This window comes from Camelus bactrianus, chromosome 3 (genome assembly GCF_048773025.1).
Source record: "Camelus bactrianus isolate YW-2024 breed Bactrian camel chromosome 3, ASM4877302v1, whole genome shotgun sequence".
Lineage (NCBI taxonomy): Eukaryota > Metazoa > Chordata > Mammalia > Artiodactyla > Camelidae > Camelus > Camelus bactrianus.
Genome location: NC_133541.1, coordinates 111496102 through 111519684, shown reverse-complemented (window position 1 = coordinate 111519684; position 23583 = coordinate 111496102). Strand labels below are relative to the sequence as shown.

Sequence of the window (23583 nt, the reverse complement as noted above, 5' to 3'; positions counted from 1 at the left end):
GTATTCCCTTTTTAAAAAAAAAAGTCTAAAAATAAAGAAAAGCACAGAGACTAATAAAAAGTACCCATCAATTAGAATTAACACCTGTTCACATTCTGTCATCGTTGCTTCATGGAGAATTTTGGTTTCGTTTTGTATATTCTTTTGTTTTTGGTAAAAGAAATACAATCAAGTTGAAGTTCCTCATGTTCCCTTCCTCATTCCCATTCCCCTTCCCTAGCTCACCAAAGGCCACAGGTCAGACCACGTGTGCTATTTTGTGGCTTGATTATTTCAGTGACCTTGTTTGTCAGATCTATCCACATTCATACAAAGAGAACAAGCTGATTCATACAGCCACCACACCCATCCTATGAATACTTTTATCTATTTTTTCTTTTGAAAATAAAGGAACATTGTATTTTTGAGAAAGGAGATGTCCTCAAATGGTATCGCACTTTGGAAAATAGTTTGTCAGTTCCTTACAGTTAAACATACATATGCACAATGACCCAGCAATCCCACTGCCGAGTTTTTCACTAAAAGAAGTGAAATCAAATGGCCACAACTTATACACAGGTGTTCATAGCAGCTTAGTTAAGAAGAGCCAAAAAGTAGAAACAACCCAAATGTCCATCAGTTGGTGAAGGGATATACAAACTGTGGTGTAAAAGTAACAAATTACTAGTGTAAAAATACTATCAGAGAATCTTGAAAGCATTATGGCAATTCAAAGAATGAAGACACAAAAGACTACATACTCTACTGTTCCGTTCATATGAATTCTAGAAAAGACAAAATTATTACTGGCAAAAACTAGATCAGTGGTTGCCAGGGGACAGGGAGAGGGGAGCTGACTGCAAAGGGGCACACAGGAGTATTTTACAATGAAAATGTTCTATGTCTTGATTTTGGCGGCAGTTACACCATGTGCGTGTGTGTGTGGGTTTATCAAAATTAATCAAACTACACACTTAAAATTGATAAATTTTCTTAATTACACTCTAGTTTTTTTTAATTAGAGCTTTTGGTTCCAGAAACTCACTTTTTGTTTTAATTAAATGCAAATATCAAGGCATTTTCTTAACATGAGCAGACTTTAACACCAGACAGTGCATGTTGCAATGCAACTACATATGAAAGTTTCAGATGGGAAAGCAAAAATGGGTGAGGGGGGTGGAGGGCCTTTCTTAAATGTAGACTGTATTTCTTCCCACATGTAGTTAATAGGAACACTTTTTTTAATTACGTTTTTTATTGAGTTATAGTCATTTTACAATGTTGTGTCAAATTCCAGTGTAGAGCAGTTTTTCAGTTATGCATGAACATACGTATATTCATGGTCACATTTTTTTTCACTGTGAGCTACCACAGGATCTTGTATATATTTCTCTGTGCTGTACAGTATAATCTTGTTTATCTATTCTGCATATGCCTATCAGCATCTACAAATTTTGAACTCCCAGTCTGTCCCTTCCCACCCCCACCCCCTTGGCAACCATAAGTTTGTATTCTATGTCAATGAGTCTGTTTCTGTTTTGTATTTATGTTCCTTTTTTTTTTAGATTCCACATATGAGTGATCTCATATGGTATTTTTCTTTCTCTTTCTGGTTTACTTCACTTAGAATGACATTCTCCAGGAACATCCATGTTGCTGCAAATGGCGTTGTGTTGTTGTTTTTTATGGCTGAGTAGTATTCCAGTGTATAAATATACCACATCTTCTTTATCCAGTCATCCGTTGATGGACATTTAGGCTGTTTCCATGGCTACTGCAAATAGCGCTATGAACACTGGGGTGCAGGTGTCTTGTTCAAGTAGGGTTCCTTCTATACAGATATATGCTCAGGAGCGGGATTCCTGGGTCATATGGTAAGTCAATTCCTAGTCTTTTGAGGAATCTCCATACTGTTTTCCACTATGGCTGCACCAAACAGAAACATTTCTGGTATCATCCAGTGCTTGCTATGACAGGGTGTTTGACTGAGATCTGACTCTCTAACTCCTCCCTCCAGCTCCTGCTTCACCTTTGCCATGACCTGACCCTGGCAGTGCTGAGCCAGCAGGTGGCCTCCTGGGACACAGCTGTGGAAGAACTGCTTCGGGCTGTAATGCGGAGCTACGACTCAGGAAATTTCACCATCATGCAGGAAGTGCACTCAGCCTTTCTTCCTGAGGGTAAGTGACCCCCCCAGTTATGCAGGGGCCCACTCACTAATGGATGCTATAACCACAGCCCAGTGGTGTGGCACCAGGAGTACACAGGTCATTGAAAGACAGAGACAGTCACTTAGTAGAAAGTTTGAATTGTCTTATCCAGGTTCCTAAGAGGTAGCCCAAAAGACCGAGCTGTTTTCCTTTACCTGGTCCTACCCCCCTTACTGTCTGCTACATACTTTCCTACACAGAGCTAGAGAGAGAGAGAGAAATATCAGTGTGTTCACAAGTTAGTAAGAATGGAGAAGACATTTCTTGTTACAGAACTAAATCATTGTGTTTTTTCAGAGACACGGTGGGATCTTACCCCCAGAGCCTTCAGTAGCACAGATGGAATACTTTTTCTGTCATTCTTGAAGTGGTCTAGCAATGAGAACATCATCCTGGGCTAGGAAGTGTTTAGCTCTGCTTGGCTTTTGATGGGAGGCATGTAGTCCCGTGAATCACATGGGGGATGTGATCTGCCTCTTGGGTGACAGGAAACAACATGGGGGCAGGAAGCCAGATTTCTGGCAGATAAAGAAATGCACAACCCTAAATCCTGTTCTTCTCCTAGGCTGTGACCACCTTAGAGACAAACTGGGTGACCATCAGTCCCCCACCACACCAGCCTTCAAAAGTTTGGAGGCTTTTTTTATTTACGGACGTCTGTATGAATTCTGGTGGTCTCTCTCCGGGCCTTGCCCTGAATCCAGCATCTGGGTAAGGGCTGCTCACAGAAGGATGACTTCTGTTGAGCAAAGCCAGCAGCTGAACAATGTCAGCCCTGAAGAAACTGAGCCCAAAGCTTCTCAGCCAGAGCCAAGCAGGCCTCCAGAACTAGACGTGAGACTCACAGAAGAAGGTGAGCAAATACTGAGAGCTTGTAAGGAGCTCTTTTCAGAAGAGCATGCCAGTCTCCAAAATTCACAGAGAACTGTTGCTGAAGTCCAAGAAACCCTGGCAGACATGATCCGCCAACACCAGAAGAGACAACTCTGCAAACCTACGGCAGATGGTCCTGCTAAGAATGAACCTGAACAGGAAGCAGAACAGTCCCTCTCTGGTTCTCAGCACCAGTGGTGAGTACTAATTCACTACCAGGTGGAGCTAAAAATACCCTGCTGGATTCTCACCTAGTGCTTGACGAGACTGATCTGGTCACTTGGAAGCACCACAATGTAGTCATTAAAGCACAGGCTTTGGAGTCAGGTGTGGGGTTCTAATCTGATCCTGCTCAGTGACCTGACAAGAGTCTTAGTGTCTCTGAGCTTTAGTTCCCTTGTCCATAAATGGGAGTACAAACTCCAACCTTGCTTGAGAATTAAACAAAATCACAAATATTGTTAATAACAGTAGTACAATAAACCCTACCTTTGTCCAATAAGCGTAGATTCCCCAAAAAATCAATCATGTAAAAAATGGGAGTTGCATTATCACATCATTAATGAAAACCATTGTTTTTCACTTGTTCGGTAGTATACCAAAAAACACACAGAAGAGTAGTGTACAGAACTACACGCTGAGCTGAGAAAATCCCAGATGACCAGACTGCTGTATGTAGCATCTTAATCACTTCTGTTGAAATCAGGGGCCAGGTGGATGGCAGCAGCCAATCACCAATCATTGTACAGCCCATCTGCATTACCACAGGGCACTTTTCTGTGGGCATCTGCAGTGCTAAGCAAATACTGCTTGGTTATTCCAAGTGCCTTTTACCTTGATTATATCCCCCCAGCACAGGGCCTAAAACATAGTAACTAGTACAGTCAATAAACATATGGCTGTTATTGCTAACTTTAAAACATTAAGAAGCTTTGAAATCCCTACTTTTTTTTTTTGCTCTAAAAATACTCCCATTGACATCTTAAGTCAGAGTTTTGAGTTACTTTTCTAGTAAGCTCCCACACTCTAGGCAGCCTTAGGTTTGCTTTTAATAACAGGAAAAGCACTAAAAAGTTATCTAACCCAGCAGCTCTTAACCTCTGGATCAGAGGAGCCCTTTGAAAAGCTTAAGACACTCCAGAAAAATGTGCATCCATGCATCCCATGGGTAGGAACTCCAGCTCTGTCTAACCATTCCCCAGAGAAATCCAGGCCCTCTGCACTTGGCTGCAGGTTGAATCCCCTACAGGTTCTTAATTTTCATTGGAGCTATATGTCTAAGAAGTGGGGATTTGGAAAATGGTGAGGAATGATACTGCATTTTGAAAACTATACCACATCACATTAAATTCCCTTCTCTTGGTCTTGTATTCAAAGATGAGATAAAGACCCAGGTGACAGAGTAATTTTGTTTATAGGATAATATAATTTTGTTTATATAGATAATATGTGGGGCAAGACATATGACTTGTACTTTTTTTTATTATCATTACTAGTAAAGAAGAAAAAAGTGAGCCAGTTTCTTTGCCTGAATTAACCAAAAGGCTTACAGAAGCGAATGAGAGAATAGCTAAGTTTCCTGAGAGTATTAAGGTAAGATTTATATAGCAGATCATTTGGTAAAACATTACTTTCTGTAATATCACTTGACTACACCAGATTCTTTAGTGGTCATCTACTTCTCTGTTAAGTTTCTAAAATCTCTGCATATTTGTATATGCTTAAAAAATTCAGGATCCTTTGGTTAACTAAAATGTTTTATAAGAGTAGAATTACTGACAACACAGCAAATTTCTAACCTCAGTCTTCAGAAAAATCTAACAAATTTTGTAGCTGGAAGTAAAATAAAATTACAGTTGCTACCACGTATCTGATTGCTTACAGATGGATAGGTGTATCTGGATGTGGCCCTTAAGTAGTAAGGGAAGCATCATGTTTTGAATTAATTTGAGTAGGGCTCTGGAAAAAGTCTGGATCTTTTGAGAGGGACACCCCAGTTTTGAGTATCATCTCTCCTTAGAGTAAATAAAGAAGAGCCTGAGGAGAGGAATGGCTCAGCCATGCCTGAGAAGTGTTAGTACCTGAGGCTGAGTCGCTGCAGCCTTCTGTGCAGGTGATTGTGGCTCTTTTGCAAATGCTTCCTTGTTCATCCCCGTGTCATCTTTCAGACCTGGCCCTTCCCAGATGTGCTGGAGTGCTGCCTCATCCTGCTTCACATCAAGTCTCAACATCCTGGCTGTGTGACGCACGAAATGCAGCAACAGGCTCAAGAGCTCCTTCAAAAATACAGCAACACTAAAGTTTACAAAAGACACTGCCAGACCTTCTGCACATGAACTTTCAAGGACCTTTAAGAAACTGTGCCAAATTCAAAATACCCAACACCTTTCACCTCTGCAGTTATACCTCGCCAGACATTCACTTTGATCCAGAGATGTTTCTGCAGTGATCCAAAAAATACAAATGAGGGTCAAGTTTGAATCTACTCTACGCTTAGGCACAGTGGAATCTGCCTTTGGACTCAACTGTGGTTTCCAGGGAGGAAAGATTATGAAAAGCCAGCAGTAGTTATTCAGAACTAACACCTGCAGAGTGATTGTTGGTCATCTCTAAAGCCTTATGCAGGTTTCACCCAAAGAGGAGAAACTTTTTAAATCACCCAAAGTGTCATATTCTTCAACACAGGCTACCTTTATAAATGCTTCACCTGATCATAAATACGTCAGTCTTGTTTGAGATAGAATTGCTGCATTTTATGACTATTGGTATCATTTTCTTCCCTGTTTTTGTTAACCTGGGTTCTCCCCTTCTGCTCTTCCAGACTGAAGTTTGAATGTGAAATAGGCCTTACCCATCATGTTGACTCTTTACCCTATCTGAACTTTAGGTCAAAAGTTTGGTTTTAGTGTTTCCTGGATAGCTTATTTGAACAAATCCCTTACGAAAGCTTTAGAAGAACAAATAACTAACTCAAATGTGTCTTATCCCTTCGGTTTTGTAAGAAATGACTGATGGTGATCAAAATAGCTCGGGAAGAAATTACCTTTTCAGTGGTTCTTTAATCTTTTTTGGATCACAGGACCCTTTGGAAATTAAAGCCACAGATGATCTTTGAAGAAAAATGCATATTCCTCATCTTGCATATGTAATTTTGGGATCACTGGACTCCAACTTTGGCATAATGGAATCCTACATACTATTTAATGGTAAATCCTTTGGAGTTTTGGGGGGGTTTTGTTGTTTTGTTGGGGTTTTGTTGTTGATTTTCCCCCCCTACTAATGAGCATTTTCTTGAGATCTTGTCTTCTCTTTGGTTATTTCCATAGTTGAACAGTGTCAGGAACAGATGTTTCCATTATATCCCGGTTGCTAGGATGTAAAAATCAGGCAGTCTGGGGTGAGGTTGGTAGGGAACACTCTTTCCCAATAATTGAACTATTTTGCTATTCATCGTGAAGGCTTTCCTCTTCCAATGCCATTTATTTTTCAATTATTTCCCAGAGTTGCGGGTGGTGAGGCCAGCAAGAATGAAATTTATTTAAAAGGAACTCTCTAGGAAGGAAAACGTTTTAAGAGTCAGTTTTCAAAGATCTGACTCCCTGGGGTTTTGGTTTGGTTTGGTTTGGTTTGGTTTTATTAGACCTAGCTTTAGGATTTTAACATGCTAAACCAAAAAAGGAACTATTGTAGGATTTAGATCCTCATAGTTATTTACAGCGTTAAGTAAACTTTAGTTAGAAGATGCATTGTTACTAGTGGCTGGAGAATCTACTTTGTTGCAAAGATATAAATAGACATGCTTAAGTGGAGAACTCAATACCAACCAGCTCTACAATCTTTGTTAAACAAATGCTTCACTTACAGAAATGAAAAAAATATTTATTCCCTTCCACTTGAGTAAAGAGCAGTATTATTAAACTGGAATTCTAAACTCCTTCATGATTTACCAAAACCATCCCCTGTGAGCACACTCCCCAATTACCGCTTTGGTAAGAACAAGAATTATGGACAACTAAGCAAGAAAACTACCCAAAGCAAAGATGACAAAAGTGACAAAACTCCATTTTTCCAATACTAGATACTGTACTGTTTGTATCAAGCTGTTCAAATCTGAATAAATGGTTTTCATTTCCCTCTCCCTAATCATTAGAACCATGAAGAGCCAAAGCACAGAGGAGATGACTCAAGCTTTCTGACTGGATAAGATATATCAATAAATAACTGAAGAATTAGTTTTGATACTTTACCCCATCCAAAGTAACTCTAGCTCTGATAGGCAACTGTATCTCTAATACAAACCACCATCCTACTACCCAGATGACAGCACTAGCCTCCCACTCCCAGCATCTCCCTGAATCTGCTCTTTGTTACTAATTATCCATTCTTCATATACCAATGATTAGTCTAAATGACAAATCTCATCAGCTTCCCATTAGAAAACTTTCAGTAGTTTCCCATTGCTATTAGAAAGGAGACACTCTTGAATGTGGCTTATAAAAGCTGTGCCTGGTCCCAGTCCTTAACCTCTGGGCCTCCTGTCCAGACATTCCCATCCTTGATTCTAGATTCCAGCCACACTGGCCTCTGAGCTGCTGGAACCCACCAAGTTCTCTTGTCATCTCAGGGGTTTTGCCCGTTTTGTTCCTCTACCTGGCCCACTTTGGTTCATCTATTAAATTTCAGATGAAACGTCCTTTCTCTAAGAAGACTGTCCTTGAACTTAAACCTCAAGGACATCAGCAACCTGTACTTTATAGTTCACAAATGGTATTTTTATAAATTACTCTTGGCAATACAGCTATAGATTGTAAGCTCAAATGAGGGTAGAGATTATGTCTTCCATGTACTGTTTTATCCCTAGCACCTACTTACAGTGTCTAGTATCTAATAAGTGCATAATGGAAACTTACAGACTGAATAAATCAGGAAACTGAAAGAATGCTCATTAATAACTTGAACTTAGAGGACTCTAAACTGAGCTTATTCATACCAGTACTGGCTGACAACTAAGGCTTGAGGCTGGTCGTCAACCTTACTACATTAACAGAACACAGGAATTCAAGAACACTTAGCAGTAAAATAGCTCCCCACCCAGCCACGATTTCGCTTTCCACAGTTTCAGTTACCCACAGTCAACAGCAGTCCAAAAATATTAACTGGAAAATTCCAGAAATAAACAATTTTTAAGTTTAAATCATGCCCACTCTGAGTAGCGTCTCACAGCCGTCCCACTCCGTCACTCTTGATGTGACTCATCCCTCTGTCCGGCATATCCACACTGTATGCTACCTGCCTGTTAGTATAGGAAAAAACAGTACCCATGTAGGGTTCAGTGCTACCAGTTACCCCGCAGGTGAGGGAGGACTACTATGTATGCGGAGGAGCTGAATTACACCACAGTGAGCATTCTCTTGGTCATCCTTCAGGACCATTCCTTTACGAAGATAACCACTCAGACAGCTCCATACACAATAGTATTTATACAAGGTGATGTTCTTTCCAGTTCTACTAGACTTGTGCCCCTTCTTTAGCACCACTTTAACAAGCTGTCTCTCAAATCTCCCAAGCAATGACCAGACCCCCACTTAACACTGAGTTCCTCAACCCTTCAAACTCAACATTTCTCCTGACATGTCAGTACGTCTGTTCTCAACTGTGGCAAAGATGAAATCCCTACTTTAATCCAAATTTGTTAGGACATCTGTGTCGGCCTCACAGTCACCAGCATGTCAAAGCTCCTTGGTTGAGAACCTATGACCTTTGCTGCTTTTACCATAAATCTTAACATGATAAATATATCTCTTCCAAAATGTGAACATCTCAGTCAAATCCAAGATCTGCTCCTGCACCTGACTTCTTACAACCCCACCTTTGGGGATCAATAGAAGGACTAGAAACGAAGTCCTGAACCAAGACTAGGATATCAGAAGTTCAATTTGTCTAAAAGTAGTCCACTAGTTAACAAGCCAATCAGCCATATATAAGGCAGTAGCACCAGGAAATAGAATTAAAACTGGTTTCCTAGTAACGCCAAATAATCAGCAGGGGGTATAAGTGAAGAGACAATTCCATTTACACAGCTGCTCATTAAAAGCTTCCTACAAAATGAGACATCATGTATGCAAGCCAACTTGGAGAAAACAGAGGAAGAGTTTGGGAACAGACAAGATGCTTCCATGTCACTGACAGTAAACGACCATATTCTAGAGCCAGCAATTCAGAGCTTTGAAAGACCAAACCTTCATGCCAGTGGTTAAAAAGAAATCTTTATTTTACAAAATTAAAAACATAAATAATATTTACAAGCATCTTAAATACTAGCTTATAATACTTGACATTTTTTAATCATTTCAAATTGAGTTTTCCATAAGCTTTTAAAATGCAAGACTATTCACCCACTTCAGTGAGTTACCAGTTTTCATCTCCACTATTCCAACAGAGTTTTTGGTTTTTTGAAATTGTCTGTACTGTAGTCATTCAAAAAAAATACAGTGTACTTTTTAAATGACTAGTTTTAAAAAAAAAATCACAGTCCTGAGCTTCTTACCCCAGTTGTGGGATATTACTCCAAAAGAACTCTGTAAACCAAATTCCTTACTGCTCTGCTTACATGTAACCACTATAACTTTTTAGACTCACATTCCTGGTACTCACATTAATCCCTCTCCCTAACTTCTCTTCATTTTTCTGAAAAGGAAAAGCAGGGAAGACAGATAAGAGAGACAGGAGAATACAGATGACCATCTGAAATCACATTACTGAAAATATAACAGACTTATGATCCAAAAATCTGCCCCTACTAACTTCCTTCAGCATCAAATCCAGGATGTTTTACAAAATGAAAACTCAAAATGATTTCGAATGATGCACATGTGACAGCAAATCTCAGTGGCACAATGGAACACAGACTTAAAGACACTTACGTGACTAATTTAATACCCATTCTGGAGTTCCTCGTGAATAAAGGGTAGGCAGATTCAGTAGAATTTTGTTTTTAAGAAAAGTTTTCATTATCTGGTCTTCATATTTCAGCACTGAGTAATTCATTTCCATGTAATAGTACATAAAGAAAGACTAACAAGATATGAGGAAAGCAAATGTCCTCAAGAAAGGTCAAAATAAAAAAAACAAAAGGAAGAGACTCAACATCTATAATCCACTTCACAAGACCACCATTTTGTTCTACTTTCCCTCGAAGCCCTCAGCTCAGCTGAGAATCACAGCAAGACGTCTTCATCCTCAGAGGTTAGCAACAAATTTAAAAGAAAAAGAATGACAACAGGTAAGAGTTATATACATTTTACTAGTTTGTTTCTGACTTGTCCTGAATATTTAAAAAGATGTCAAATGAGCCATGGATGCTGGTGGCAGGAGGCAACTGGAGAGGAGAGGCTTAGGGATGAGGAATAGGGAAGACGTGTTTACAAATTCAGAGCAAACTCCCTTCTTCTGGATCTAAAATAAAGGCATCTTTTGTCTTCAGTGAAACAAAAGTCTTTCTGTCAACGCAGATGGTAGGTACAGTTTGCTCAAAAGAAGTGTTTTCTCTTGGGAAGGAAGACAAGTGTACACAGACAGTCAGCACGGTGAGCACCACTCTGGGACCAGGCCTGCCCTGCAGAGCCTCGCCGCCATCACTGCTGCATGTTGTTGATGATCGCCAGGATGCTCATCTTCTCCTGGGCAGAGTCCACATCCTCATTCTGCTTCTGGGCCACTCCCGTGCCTAGGCCATAGAGCCGCCCACAGTACTTGGCATCATCAATACTGTCCTCAAAAAACAACTGCAGAAGAGGACAGAGAACCCCTGTGAGAACCATGCCAAGAGTCATGCCAAGGTGCAACACTACCACATCAGCACCTCCCAGCTCTCTTAAAGCCCTGAAAATCTAGCCAACTAGAAACTAACTTCATAAAGAAAGGCTCCAAACCTTTCCTATATTCTTTTCATGTTTCTCTCTCTCTAGGACCCCCTCTCTGAACAGACTTCTACTGTCCATGAGTTTTTACTGCCAGAACTCTGTGCTGCTGCTGCTGCTTAGTACAACTGTCTCTACCTCCTCTCCTAACAGGCAATGCAGTGGCTAAGAGCTTGAGCTGACTCGTGTGATCTTAGGAAAGTCACCTCAACGCTTCTGAAGTCATGGTAAAACAGGATAAGGTAACAATAGTTTGTTCTAAGTGAGAAAGTGGACACTAAGCACTTACACAGCAAGGTATCTCAACCTTTGGGGCACTACTGGGCAGGATTAACTCTTTGCTGGGGGGGAGAGGGAGGTTGTCCAATGTGTGTGGTACTGTACGATGTTTAGCAGCTTCCCTGGCCAGTAGCATACAACCCTACTCCCCCAGGTTGGACAGCCAAAAATGTCTCCAGACATCTTACCAAAGGTACCTGGGGGACAAAATTGGGAGCACGATGCTGCCAGCTTTGTTCTTCTTTTCCAAGACTGCTTTGGCCATTCAGGATCTTTTGTGGTTCCATACAAATTTTAGGATTGTTTGTTCTATTTCTGTGAAAAATGCCACTGGAATTTCGATAGGGATTGCAAAGTATCTGTAGACTGCTTTGGGTAGTATGGACATTTTAACAATATTAATTCTTCCAATCCATGAGCCCAGAATATCTTTCCATTTATTTTTATCTTCTTCAGTTTCTTTCATCAGTGTCTTATAGTATTCAGTTTACAGGTCTTTCACTTCCTTGGTAAAATTTATTCCTAGGTTATTTTATTCTTTTCGATGGAATTGTTTTCATAATTTCTGACAATTCACTATTAATGTATAGAAACAACAGATTTTTGTATACTAATTTTGTATCCTGCAATTTTACTGGATTCATTTATTAGTTCTAAAGGTTTTTTGGTGGCATCTTTAGGACTGTTTATATATAATACATAATCTGCAAATAGTGACAGTTTTCCTCCTTTCCAATTTGGATGCCTTGTATTTCTTTTTCTTGCCTAACTGCTCCAGCTAGGACTTCCAATATCACGCTGAATAAAAGTGGTGAGAGTGGGCATCCTTGTCTTGTTCCAGATCTTAGAGGAAAGATTTTAGCTTTTCACCATTGAGTGTGAGGATAGCTGTGGAACATCTGATCATTAACAGAACTTAGCATAAAATAAGTGGATGGTTTAACAAATGTGTTCATATTATAGAAATGAGAAGAAAAGCAAATAATTGCAAGGATTAGAGGTGCGAGGAACACCAAGTACACATCTAATCTTAAGCATGCTGAGTGGCCACCTTTTCAAAATGCTTCTGTGCCTCCCAAATCACATTTAACATATTGAACATATGCACAACAAACAAACCAAAAGCAACTGCTTTCAAAGTGCTCATCAGCTGCCAGCAGAAACTGTAAATTTGCAACAAACTTCAGCCCCAAAAGCCTTGGCCTTACCTCTTTCATCCTGAAGAAGGCCATTCCTGTCAGCAGTGAGTCTGAGCCTGCCTGGTGCTGTCTTCCAATTCTCTGCAAATCCAACTGATCAGCAACTTCCTGAAGACCTCCCTGGAGATGCAAGGAAAACAAATGTAATATTACAGACCCAACTCCTCCACTGGAGTCAATTCTGTCTATTCTTGAGTTTCCTTCCTTTGGTGATAGGGAAATAGGAACAGGCTATTTACTTAACAGGCCTTAACCCAGCAGTACTCCCTTTTAACCCTCCAAATGACACACTGTGCCATACTCCACTTTTCACTCCTTTCTTTTCTGCATCATTAATTTTGTCAGACCTCTGCCCCTGAAAGTCCTAACTGCTGTGAAACAAGGCTGAGGAAACAGTAAATGCCAATCCAATTCTAGCAGCAAACCTCTTGTGTCAACAATTAGGGTGGGGAGTTCTTAAACTGTCTAGGGTGAAGAACCCTTCTGAGAGTCTGGCACACTGCAGACCCCATCCCTAACAACTTGTACACACACCTCATGTTGCCCACTGTTTCACTAGGTTCATGAGCCCTACATGAAGAATGCCTGCCTTACAGTAAGAGAAGCAGAGGGCTCCCTTCATGCCCAGGTTCAAGACAGTTACACACAAATCCCTGTGCTGATCAGCCCTATATGCACCCTGTTGAGCACAATGCTGGCACCTAGCAGGCACTCAAGGGCACATGCTGAACAAACTGCAATAAGGCAAAATGACAAGTCTGCTTCTGTCACTGCTGTTACTAGTATTAAGAAAAATATTACGTACCTTAAGATTTTTGCAACTCTTCATCAGGTATTTCACATCATAAATGGATGGGAAGAAAAGGTTCAGAATATGAAAGAATTCATGTTCCTCTTCTGGCAAACGAGAATCCGTAAGTAACTTTACCATGTAGCCAAAGTCATAGCCACTACAAGGAGAAAATGAGGCAATGAGATGAAAGAGAAGCAGTGATCAGACCCCGGTGTTCGACTGCTTTATTTCTCAGAGCTTATGATGCTACCTCGTGTCAGGAACTTTCAGTTTTCCAAAGTAGTTTAACCTACTATAATCTGAACTTTCCATTAAAAAACAACATAACAAATTCATATGGGAGATACATAAGAGAACCCAAGGGTTTGTAAATGTGCGTTTTATTCATCAATAATTCAAAAGTACTGCACAGTAAAAATAACATCTCCTAAGCAGAATATGGCTTTTGAGTACCAAAGAAAACCCAGGCAAGCCATTTAAAAGACAATCAAGTGCTTCCATCCCTCCGACCCTCCACCTTTCAACTTGACATATACCCACTGACAGCCACATGAAAGAGCCTAATACTGTGTGAAACAAACCACCATAAGCTCCAAAGTGTTTTCTGAAATATTGAAATGTGAGCAACAGTTACCATTTCATCATTATAGCTGATGTGAGCCACAAAAGAGAACCAAGAGGACTGCAAAAATACCATGAGAATTCAATTTCCTGCTCCCAAAGCAAGAGAGAAGCACATTCTCTCAGACTGACCTGTGAAATGAAAGCCACTTGACGTTGTCACAGAGAACCACCCCTGACGTCATAAGGAGCTCTGCAAAGTGCAACGTGTCAATCCCTTCCTCTTCATGCTTCTGAAACTGCAGTCCTGAGTTAGCAAGGAGATCTATGGAGTCCTGGGAGTACATGTCCTCTCTAAAAAGAAAGGTGTTCACTTAGTGGGTAAGGTCACAGAAGTAGTGGGCAACAGTACTACCATAACTTACACATTACAGAACAAGTGTTCCTGAAATGCTTCCATAGTTTAAGAACAGATCAATTCATTGCTTCCAGTGTTCCAGCAAGCACATAAGGTAATTCAGTAAATTTTATGTTATGTGGTTTTTAACCACAATTTTTTTTAAAGTGCATCAAAATTTGTTCAAAATCATATAGGTTTCAGTTCCAATTACCCTTGATTAGCACCTACTCCATACCTTATATCTATTATGAAAGACAGTAATAACCCTGTCTTACAGATAAGGAAACTGAACTACAGAAGGTAAAATAACTGATCCAAATTCACCCCGCTAAGAACTGTAATTCAACACTGATCTCCTAACTAGGGAATTGATTTCATTTTTTCATTCCAAACAGCCTTACTGAGATAGATAATCCACATACTAAACAATTCACTCATTCAAAGTATACAACTCAATAGTTTTTAGTATATTCACAGAGTTGTACAACCACCACCAATTAGAAACCATTTCACGACCTCAAAAAGAAACCCCATATCCATTAGGCTATCACTCGCCATTAACCCGTAACCTCCCCACTGCCCTCTCTAGACAACTACTAATCTATTTTCTGTCTCTATACATTTGCCCATTTTGGACATTTGTATAAACAGAATATATAATATGTGGTCTTGTGTGTCTGGCTTCTTTCCTTTAGCATGTTTTCAAAGCTCATCAAAGTACAGCACATATTAGTACTTCATTCCTTTTTACTATCCAGTGGCATGGATATACCACATTTATCCATTCCTCTTCACAGACATTCAGAATTTCCACTTTGGGGCCTTTATGAATAATGCTGCTGTGAGCCTGCAGGTGCAAGTTATACATGCATGTATGTTTTCATTTCTCTTGGCTATATGCGTCGGAGTGGAGCTGCTAGATCATACGGTAACTCTATTTTTAACCTTTAGAGAAACTGCCTGTTTTCCAAATAGACTACACTATTTTATATTCCCAATAGCAATATATGAGGACTCTAATGTCTCCACACCCTCACCAATACTTGTTATTATGTCTTTTTGATTAAGGCCACCACGTACATATGAAGTAGTATCTCATGGTTTTGATTTGTTATCTCCCTAGTGATCAGTGATGGTGATCATCTTTTCGTGGGTTTATAAGTCATTTTTTTTTTTAAGGGAAGTACTGGGTATTGAACCCAGAACCTCAAACATGCTAAGTATGTGCTCTACCCCTGAGCTGTTACTCTCCCCACCCTTATAAGCCATTTTTAAATCTTCTTTGGAGAAATGTCTATTTAGATTTTGTGCCTATTTTTAACCAGGTTGTCTTTTTGTTGACTTGTAAAATTTTTTTAAACTTTATTATTGTATTATTTCATTATTTTATTTTGGTGGGAGGTAGTAATTAGGTTTATTTATTTTAGAGGAGGTACTGGGGATTGAACCCAGGACCTTGCGCATGGTAAGCATGCGCTCTACCACTTGAGCTATACCCTCCCCGTAAAAGTTCTTTAAGAGGGACATTACATTCTGAGATTCCTTATCTCATGTTATGCTTGACAGCTGTCTAACCCCCACTTGGGTTTGGTGGAAACAAAACTTAAAATTAATAAAATCAGTTAGAAGCCAGTCTGCACAAATGTAGCAGATCTAAGAATAACACTGAGAGGGGTCTCAGACACTTACGTAAGGTTGAATTTGAAGTTAAACTGCCAAGTGTTGATTCCAGAAGGATATTCTCCCTTCTCATTTGTGAATGTGAGGCCAAGCTGGATAATTTTTAAAAGGTCAACATTGCACCGTAAAAGCTGATACTGGTAATCTATGGAACTACGAAATTCACCGATTGGTCGCACCACAACACCTGGAAATTCTGTGTCCTAGAAAAGGAAAAAGTCTCTCATCATACAGTTTCACAGAAAAGTAGGCACTGAAGTGATCATTCATAAATAAAAATTTTACCTCAATTTATAAAAGTTAGGTGACATGCCCCAAGCTCAAGCACAAAAATTCACCATAAAATACTGATTTCATTGATATCTACACAGAAGGACCTAGAATCATGAGGATCTGCACCACAACTTGGAGATCCTGAACAGGATCCGAACAGAAGTAGCTGACTAACTGCAGATCCATTAAGAACATTCTAGGTTCATATACAGTCGATTAGGAACACTCTAGGTGGAGAACAATATACGAATAAAAAAACAAACATAGGGAGGTCAAACAGCTATTCAGAAAATAAATACATAAATAAACAGCCACGTGTGGCTTTAGTAAAAAGCCTAGAACAAGATCATAGAGAGTTCTAAATACCAGGCTAAAGAGTTAATTCTACGATCTCCACAGCAGGAGTCACAAACTCCAGGCAGCTAACATAAAGGAGTGAAACGCACTGGGTATGAAAATGGTTACGAGTAACAGGGACTGGAGCAAACTAAAGAGTACCTGCCTCCCCTGAAAGAGGCTCCTGATACCACCACGATACACGTGTTCCCTGCCAGCCACTCAAGGTCAGGCAGGAATGGAGACCCTATAATGCCAAATCTTCCCATTTTTTTCCAGAGATGCCAGACATAGGGAATTTAAGTAAGGTCTCTTCATTTTTTAAATACTGGCAACTACTCATTAAAAACTGCTTTAAACCCTGTCTGTCAAATTCACCATATCTGTGTGACAGATGTACCTATGGGCTGAGACAACTTCTGCTTTAAAGACTTCCAAACGAAGAGTAACACCACAAAGAATCTAAGACACTAGAGGTTACGCCCTTCTCAGACACGCTGGCTATCCTGATGTTTCATAAAAGCAACACAGCCTTCCATCACGTTTAATTTGCCAAAGCTTTATTCTAATTATTTATTTAAAATTCCCACATTAAATATTCCCAAAGTCCATACCAGAAAGTGAGTCAACTAGAGTAGAGCTCTTTACCATGGCAATATAACTGTAACTGAGCACGATTTCCCGGATCTTCCTCATCTCTTCTTCTAGATTGCTGGCCCAGACTTCACAGATCACCTGGCTGTTCTCCACAAGTGCCGCAGGCATCCTGAAGAAACTTGATTTCAGATGACTACGACAGAGGGCGAGCCAACGGTTGATCCGATCTAAGTTCAAAAGCACATTTTGAAATCACATTAATTTATACATTGGCATAAGATGTTAACACAACAAAGACATCAAAACAATATTTTACCATCACTTCATCAGCTTAAGCTAAAAGGTTAAGACTATTATATTTATTCTCCAGTTTATATGAAGGGGAAAATTGCCTTTGTAAAGGCAGACAGACACACACACACACACACACACTCCTCTCTATATATGTATATACCCCCTTCCTTTCCTCAGTTCGTTAACCTAAAGAGACTAAAATTACTTAAGAAACCTAAAGAAACTTTTGCCCAAGGTGCCCTTTAGCACAGACATAAAACTACCCTAAACCAGTTTCTGAGCCCTCTCCAGACCTACCTGAAGACTAAAATAGTTCCCTGTGAACACAAATATGCCCTCAACCATGATTTTCATATCACTTTGCACAGAGACCAAATCATGCAAAAATTTCTAAAGAAATCACTTTCGCCAGTTTAAATGTGCCAGGATCTCTGAAAGCCTGAAAGAATGTGGACCTAAACTCTCGCACTGAAGTCTGAACACTCATACGGTGACTATGGGCCTGGGACTTGCCTCTCCACTCCCCAAACAACGAAATTCTTTTTCCCCACATTCCAAAAGTCAAATACAACTAGAGGCAAACAGATCACAAAGTGAGGGATTTAAGCTGTAAAAACCAATCCCACTTGCTAATTTGAACCTTTAACAATCACCATGAAAATTAGAATTTGAGTTATTAATGTCTACTTTTAAGCATATAATATTCTAAAGGAACTAAGCAGCAATTCAACAATAGGAACAGAAAAGACAGTAGGTATAAGCAGTTCAACCAGAAACAGAATGACTTATAGAGTATACTCTGGGAGCAAACTGGGGAGGCAACAGTACTCTGCAAGAGAAAACTCAATCAACATGGTTCAGCCTGAGAGTAATGCTGTTATTACAGCAATGAGATGCCTAGTTATAAAAAGACAGAAAGAAGCTTATCTTAAGGGCATTTATTTAAAAGGCAAGCCGACGGATGGATCCTCAACACAATGTAAGAGTCCACTCCAGTGTGTGTACTCAGGGGAAAATTCCTAGAAAGAGTAAAATGAATCTTTGCTTTCTATTTTCAAGAAAGGCAGATGCAACAATAAGAATCTGGGTCAAAATAAAACTGGCAGTCTCAAGTGTCATCTCCCTGAGACACTTCTGAGAAACCAATCTATTGGTCTGTCACCAACCCTTGAAAATTCCATTTATTCAAGTAACTCTACACTTTGACAGATGCCTCTCTGAAATTACACTAGGCTTACTGTAATTACTCTGAAACTTAAGTAGCCTGTGGCAGCTTCCTAAAAATTACAGGTGGTGGACACTTCTTAAAGGCAGAATCTAGTTCTCATTTTTGTTCTATACACAATGGGCATGAATTAAAGGCTTACAAATGACCAAATCAAGAACAGAAAAGAGCAGAAGTTCAGACTTTGTTGAAATAAATTCCATTATCTGACCATAATTTTTTAAATGTTGGGACTCAGAACTTTAGATTCTAAACCACACTTAAGGTATTCCCCTGCAAAAGGGCATAAAACCATTTCTATGCCCATTAATGTTAAGCATTCCAGTGAAACAACACACTTCCTTTCTGTGTCATTTCAAATACAACCAAAACTACTTTAGGGGAAGTGGGTATCACTAAGTGGAGATAGTTACATAATAGCAAAAGCAACAAAAGTAACTCTAACAAAAAATATCTTTCGCACCCAAGCAGCAAAGAGCTGTTTTAAAAATAGGACAAACAGGTATTTACATTAAACCCTTACAACCAGGCTCCCCAGCTAAGAAAGAAGCTTTTAAGGTCAAAAGAAATCAGAAAACAATCTGAAGAGGCTCCCTCTGGTCAAATAAAAGACAATGTGAATATCATTACAGATAATTACTACAATGCATTACAACTTCTCGGATAGATTTAAATTCAAGAGTTCATAATGAACTAAGAAAATAAACTTAATTGGCCATCATTGAAGAATGCTAGTGACTGGACTTATTTTTAAAACTACTTGTTTTTCCTATATAAACTATACCCCCAAGTAACCAAATAGTTAAAGGGAAGTTTCTCTTTATCAAAGTTATATAGCAAAATATAAATACGGAATGATGGAATATCCTCATTTCATAACTCCTAATGAATTCATAGATCTGTGCAATAATCATAATGGCGTTTATATGGATTATTGAGAAAAGACAAATCTATAAAGACAGATAGTAGCCTACAGTGGTGGGGTTGGACTAGGGGTTAAAGGTAAATGGGACTGAGGTATCTTACTGAAGTGACAGAAATGTACCCAAACTTAATTACAATGATTATTGATAACTCAGTATATTTACTAAAAATCAGCTAGCTAATTCTTCGTAAAAATGGGTGAGTTTTATAGTATGTAAAGTATACCTCAATAAAGTTGTTAAAAAATCACAATGGCTGTAATCATCACAAAAAGAGACCACCTGGTATTAGCGCCTCCACACAGAACACATCACCACTATGAAATAGTCTTGCTAAAAAAAATCCAACTTGAATCTGACCAAGCCTCTAGATTTAACAATTTACCGGAAAGAAAGAAGACAGAGAAACGCATTAGATGACACCACAGAAATGCAATCAGCAAAATCCAGAAACTTCTATGGGAAAATACAGAACCCAGATTATTCAACAAATAAGTTGCAAGAAATAAGACTTTCAGTAGACCTATCAACCAAAGCATGCACACCTTAGTTAAATCCTGCCTTAAATAAACTGCTAGAAAAAAAAACTATGACATTTTTGAGACAGTAGAAATCTGAACAATGCATGATTTTGGTTTCTTGCTTCAGGGTTTTGTTTTGCTTTTGTTGTGTGTTAAAATATATTGTGATTATGGTTTTTGGAAAAAGTTCTTACCTTTTAGATATAATGCAAAATAGTTACAGGTGATGTACCAAATGTGGGGTTTGCTTCAAAATAACAGTGGAGAAAACTCCCAACAACTTTGTACAGTATTTTTCTCTACATTTAACAGATAAGAAAACTGAAATTCAGAGTCATTAATGTAAAAACGTAGTATCATGGGTTCGATTTCCAAGAAAGTTCTTTTTACAATGTGAGGGCAGGAGATTTAGAGGTACAAACTATTATGTATAAAATAAACTACAAGGACACATTGTACAACCTGGGAAATAGAGCCAATATTTCACAATAACTATAAATGGCGTATAACCTTTAAAAATTGTGAGTCACTATACTGTACATCTGTAACTTATATAACTATACTCCAATTTAAAATTTTTTAAATTATTTTTAAAAGCTAACCATTGTCATACATACAAATGAGGAAGTCAAAAGCAAACCACTGGCCAAAAATACTTAAGACATTCTTGCGCCAAACCCTTACCTAAGAAAATTGTGGAAATAAACAACAGCCTGCAAACCCCAAAGTGTAGTGCCACTCAAAAACTGAAAAGGAGTCACATTACACACATTTAACTTAGCATAAATTGCTGGATATACTAGCCCCTAGAAAGAGAAATAATAATAAATAACGCCAGCAATTCTGCCTGCCACTTTCCACTCAGACTCAGTGAACACATACTCCAGAATGAGCCTAAAATGGGGATCACAAACATACTGTTCCCCTTGCTTATTAGTTTTCCTCCTTTCCAGACTCTAGCACACCTTACAGTGCAGAAACACTTTATGCCATTCAATTGTGTTTATTTGTGCAAAAGAACCCCTCAAGGTATCCTAATTACATTATCTCTTTGGTTACAACCAAAGAAACAGTAACAAGTTTCAAAACTGAAGGAAAAAAGACTGCTGGATATACTGAGAAACACAATGGCCATCTCCAACTCTGCATCTACCTAAGAAATTTTTAAGGATAATTTTGGTTGCATGCAATGTTTGCCTTACAGGATGACTTTAAATCTTGATTCCCACATGAGCTATTCCACTTTACATGAAAGCAAAATACAAGCTCTGAAACCTGTTGTTTCCCAATACGAGACTGTGCAAGAAAGAAAGGTCACACAGAAGTTACGGAGGTTCCAGCCCTGGGCTGGTCTTTAGAACGAACTGTGCAGATCGCCACCCCCCCCCCCCAACCAATGCAATGATCTACAGTGTAAACTTCTCCAAAACAAAGTTCCTTATTGACACAGGAAAGCTCTGAAGAGCAACTAATTGATTAAGTCACCCGAAAGCTTTCTCTGCAAGCAATCCAGAGTACCAGACCCTGCTTAGGAAAAGAATGTTTTGGTTTTCCTGCTTTTGTTTCAAAGGAAACATTCTAGAGGGCCGAACAAAGGCTTTGCCGCGCACGGATAAGATGGAAAAGGAAGTACAGCACTCTAGAAGAAATGGCAGCCGCCTTGAAGAGGGTCCTCTGCATACGCGGCCGCTGTCCTCGGCTCCTGGACCCCGACCTGCCCCCGCCAAACAGCGTCCCAAGACACTCCCCCGGACCGAACCGTAGTTCAGCCAGTTCTTAAAACCACCCATGCGGCCCAGGCCTGTAAGCAGGCTCCTCCAGAGATCAGAGATCTGGTTCACAAAGCCACAGAACAGCAAGGAAAAGTTGTGGGGCCACAAAAACCAAGAAGGGAGAGGCCCGCAAGGTTCCAAACTCAGGTCCCCACCCTTACACGTCTCCTCCTCTTCCCGTTCTGATCACGCTCCCACTTCAAACCACCCTCATCCTTCTCCTTCTCCTTCTCCTCCTAATCCCCCCGCCTTTTTTTGTTTGTAAAACAAAGATATTAAAACTACAGGCATTAGGGCCAGACAGACCTATGTTCGAAGCCAGGACAAGGAGTAGCTGTATGGCTTTGCGTAAGTTACTAAACCCCTCTCGTGCCTCAGTTTTCCCTTCTTGTAAAATGGGTTTAATGATTCTACACCCCCTCAGAGAATTGTAGCAGAAGTTAAAAAAAAAAAATGAAGCATATAGGGTACTCTGGAAAGGCTTGGCACAAATCACTAGAATTATCGTGTGGCAGTGGTGGTTATTATTACTACTATTCGACGGGCCTCTCTTTACACACCGTGTCCCTCACGCAAGCGCTCACTCCCTTTCCTCCCGCAGGCCCACCCCTTGCCTCCCATACTCTCTCATCTCATGCTCCTCACTGATAAGCTCGGGCCTGCTTACCCTGACCGGCAGGGCCCGCGAAGCGCGGGCAGGCGGCCGAACTCCCCGGGTGCGACGGCGGCGGCGGCGGCCCCTGACCCAGCACTCCCCTCCCCCTGCCCCGGATCCGCTCGTAGAACCGAGGGCCCAGTGAGATGAGCGCCCTAGTGCCCAGAGCGACCTTACGCACCGCCCACCAAACAACCTGGCTGCACCACTCTACCCACCCGATCCTCCCGACTCGCCTGCTCCCTTTGCGTCACTCCGAGCGCGCGCGCGCCTGATCGTGCCTGCCCCTCCCCTTCTGCGCGCCCTGGCGACTCCGTGAGTGTTTGCCCAACCTGTGAGTTCGCGGGAGCAGCGCGCAGGCGCAAAACCGAGGGTTCGCCGCGGAAACGGCGGGGTGTGGCGACCTCGGCGGACGCATGCGGAACATGGCCCTCCCTAGGCCCTCTCGCGACTGGTTGAACCAATTCAATTGAGCAAGCTCACTACTCCTCCATTTCGATTCCCCTCCCACGCGTTCGGGGAGTGGGCATGGTCTAGAACTAGCCCCACCCCGGTGTGGGCGTGGCCTAACTAGACCAAAGGGCGTGGCCCGTCTGATCAAATCCCTCAGAATACAACGTCCCCTCCTCCCTGTTTTGAAGGACTGTTAAAATCGTTGGCAGAAGCGGACGTGGGGAGAGGTTGGCTGGTAGATATCCTGATCCCTTCCTTCTGTCCTAATGCAGCCCCCTGGACCCTTCATTTACAAAATATCTACCTGACGGCTTCCTCTCTGGCAGACATTTGGTTGGGGGTGAGGCAGGAGCCCCAAACCGAGCCTGGGTGACGTCCTCCAAGGCCCACCTCCCTCCTCCCGGCCCACGGAGCTGGGAGTGCAGCGTTACCACGGCAACCGCCGGGGCCTGCCGGAGTTACAAATAAGACGCAGCCTCGGTTGGGGAGGAGCTGGGCGAGTCCGCTGGCGTCCTCCTGCCTTTCGGGAAGCTCCGAGACCTGGCGGACGCTAAGCAGGCTCGCCAAATCTTCGTAGCGAGAGCAGTGGGGCCCAGGCCTAGTTTAGGGGATTCCTTAAAGCCCCCTCCCGCCCTCTTATT

The 23583-nt window shown here is 40.8% G+C and overlaps 2 protein-coding genes across 8 annotated transcripts in view; one reads left to right on the top strand and one right to left on the bottom strand.

The window, feature by feature from the left end:
* GEMIN5 (gem nuclear organelle associated protein 5) overlaps window positions 1-7194 on the top strand; it is a 40630-nt gene extending 33436 nt beyond the window's left edge. For all 4 annotated transcript variants that reach the window (XM_010970031.3, XM_045506691.2, XM_010970030.3 and 1 more), the window contains exons 25-28: window positions 1997-2159; window positions 2755-3259; window positions 4559-4655; window positions 5231-7194. In XM_010970031.3, the coding sequence (XP_010968333.1) occupies window positions 1997-2159; window positions 2755-3259; window positions 4559-4655; window positions 5231-5398 (933 nt within the window). In that variant the 3' untranslated portion in view covers window positions 5399-7194. The remainder of the gene's footprint in view (window positions 1-1996; window positions 2160-2754; window positions 3260-4558; window positions 4656-5230) is intronic.
* Window positions 7195-9306: 2112 nt separating this feature from the next.
* On the bottom strand, window positions 9307-22947 carry CNOT8 (CCR4-NOT transcription complex subunit 8). 4 transcript variants are annotated; one of them, XM_010970028.3, is made up of 7 exons: window positions 22822-22947; window positions 17151-17326; window positions 15903-16096; window positions 14006-14167; window positions 13265-13409; window positions 12469-12579; window positions 9307-10846 (listed from the first exon to the last, which is right to left on the bottom strand). In XM_010970028.3, the coding sequence occupies exons 2-7, from the start codon at window positions 17265-17267 to the stop codon at window positions 10697-10699; spliced, it is 879 nt and encodes a 292-aa protein (XP_010968330.1). In that variant the 5' UTR covers window positions 17268-17326; window positions 22822-22947; the 3' UTR covers window positions 9307-10696. The 4 variants fall into 4 exon arrangements, with proteins under 4 accessions (XP_010968330.1, XP_074217085.1, XP_074217086.1 ...); XM_074360984.1 differs by lacking the exon at window positions 22822-22947 and adding an exon at window positions 22726-22746; XM_074360985.1 differs by lacking the exon at window positions 22822-22947 and adding an exon at window positions 22502-22662 and having other exon boundaries at window positions 9307-10869.
* Between the last annotated feature and the right edge of the window lie 636 nt (window positions 22948-23583).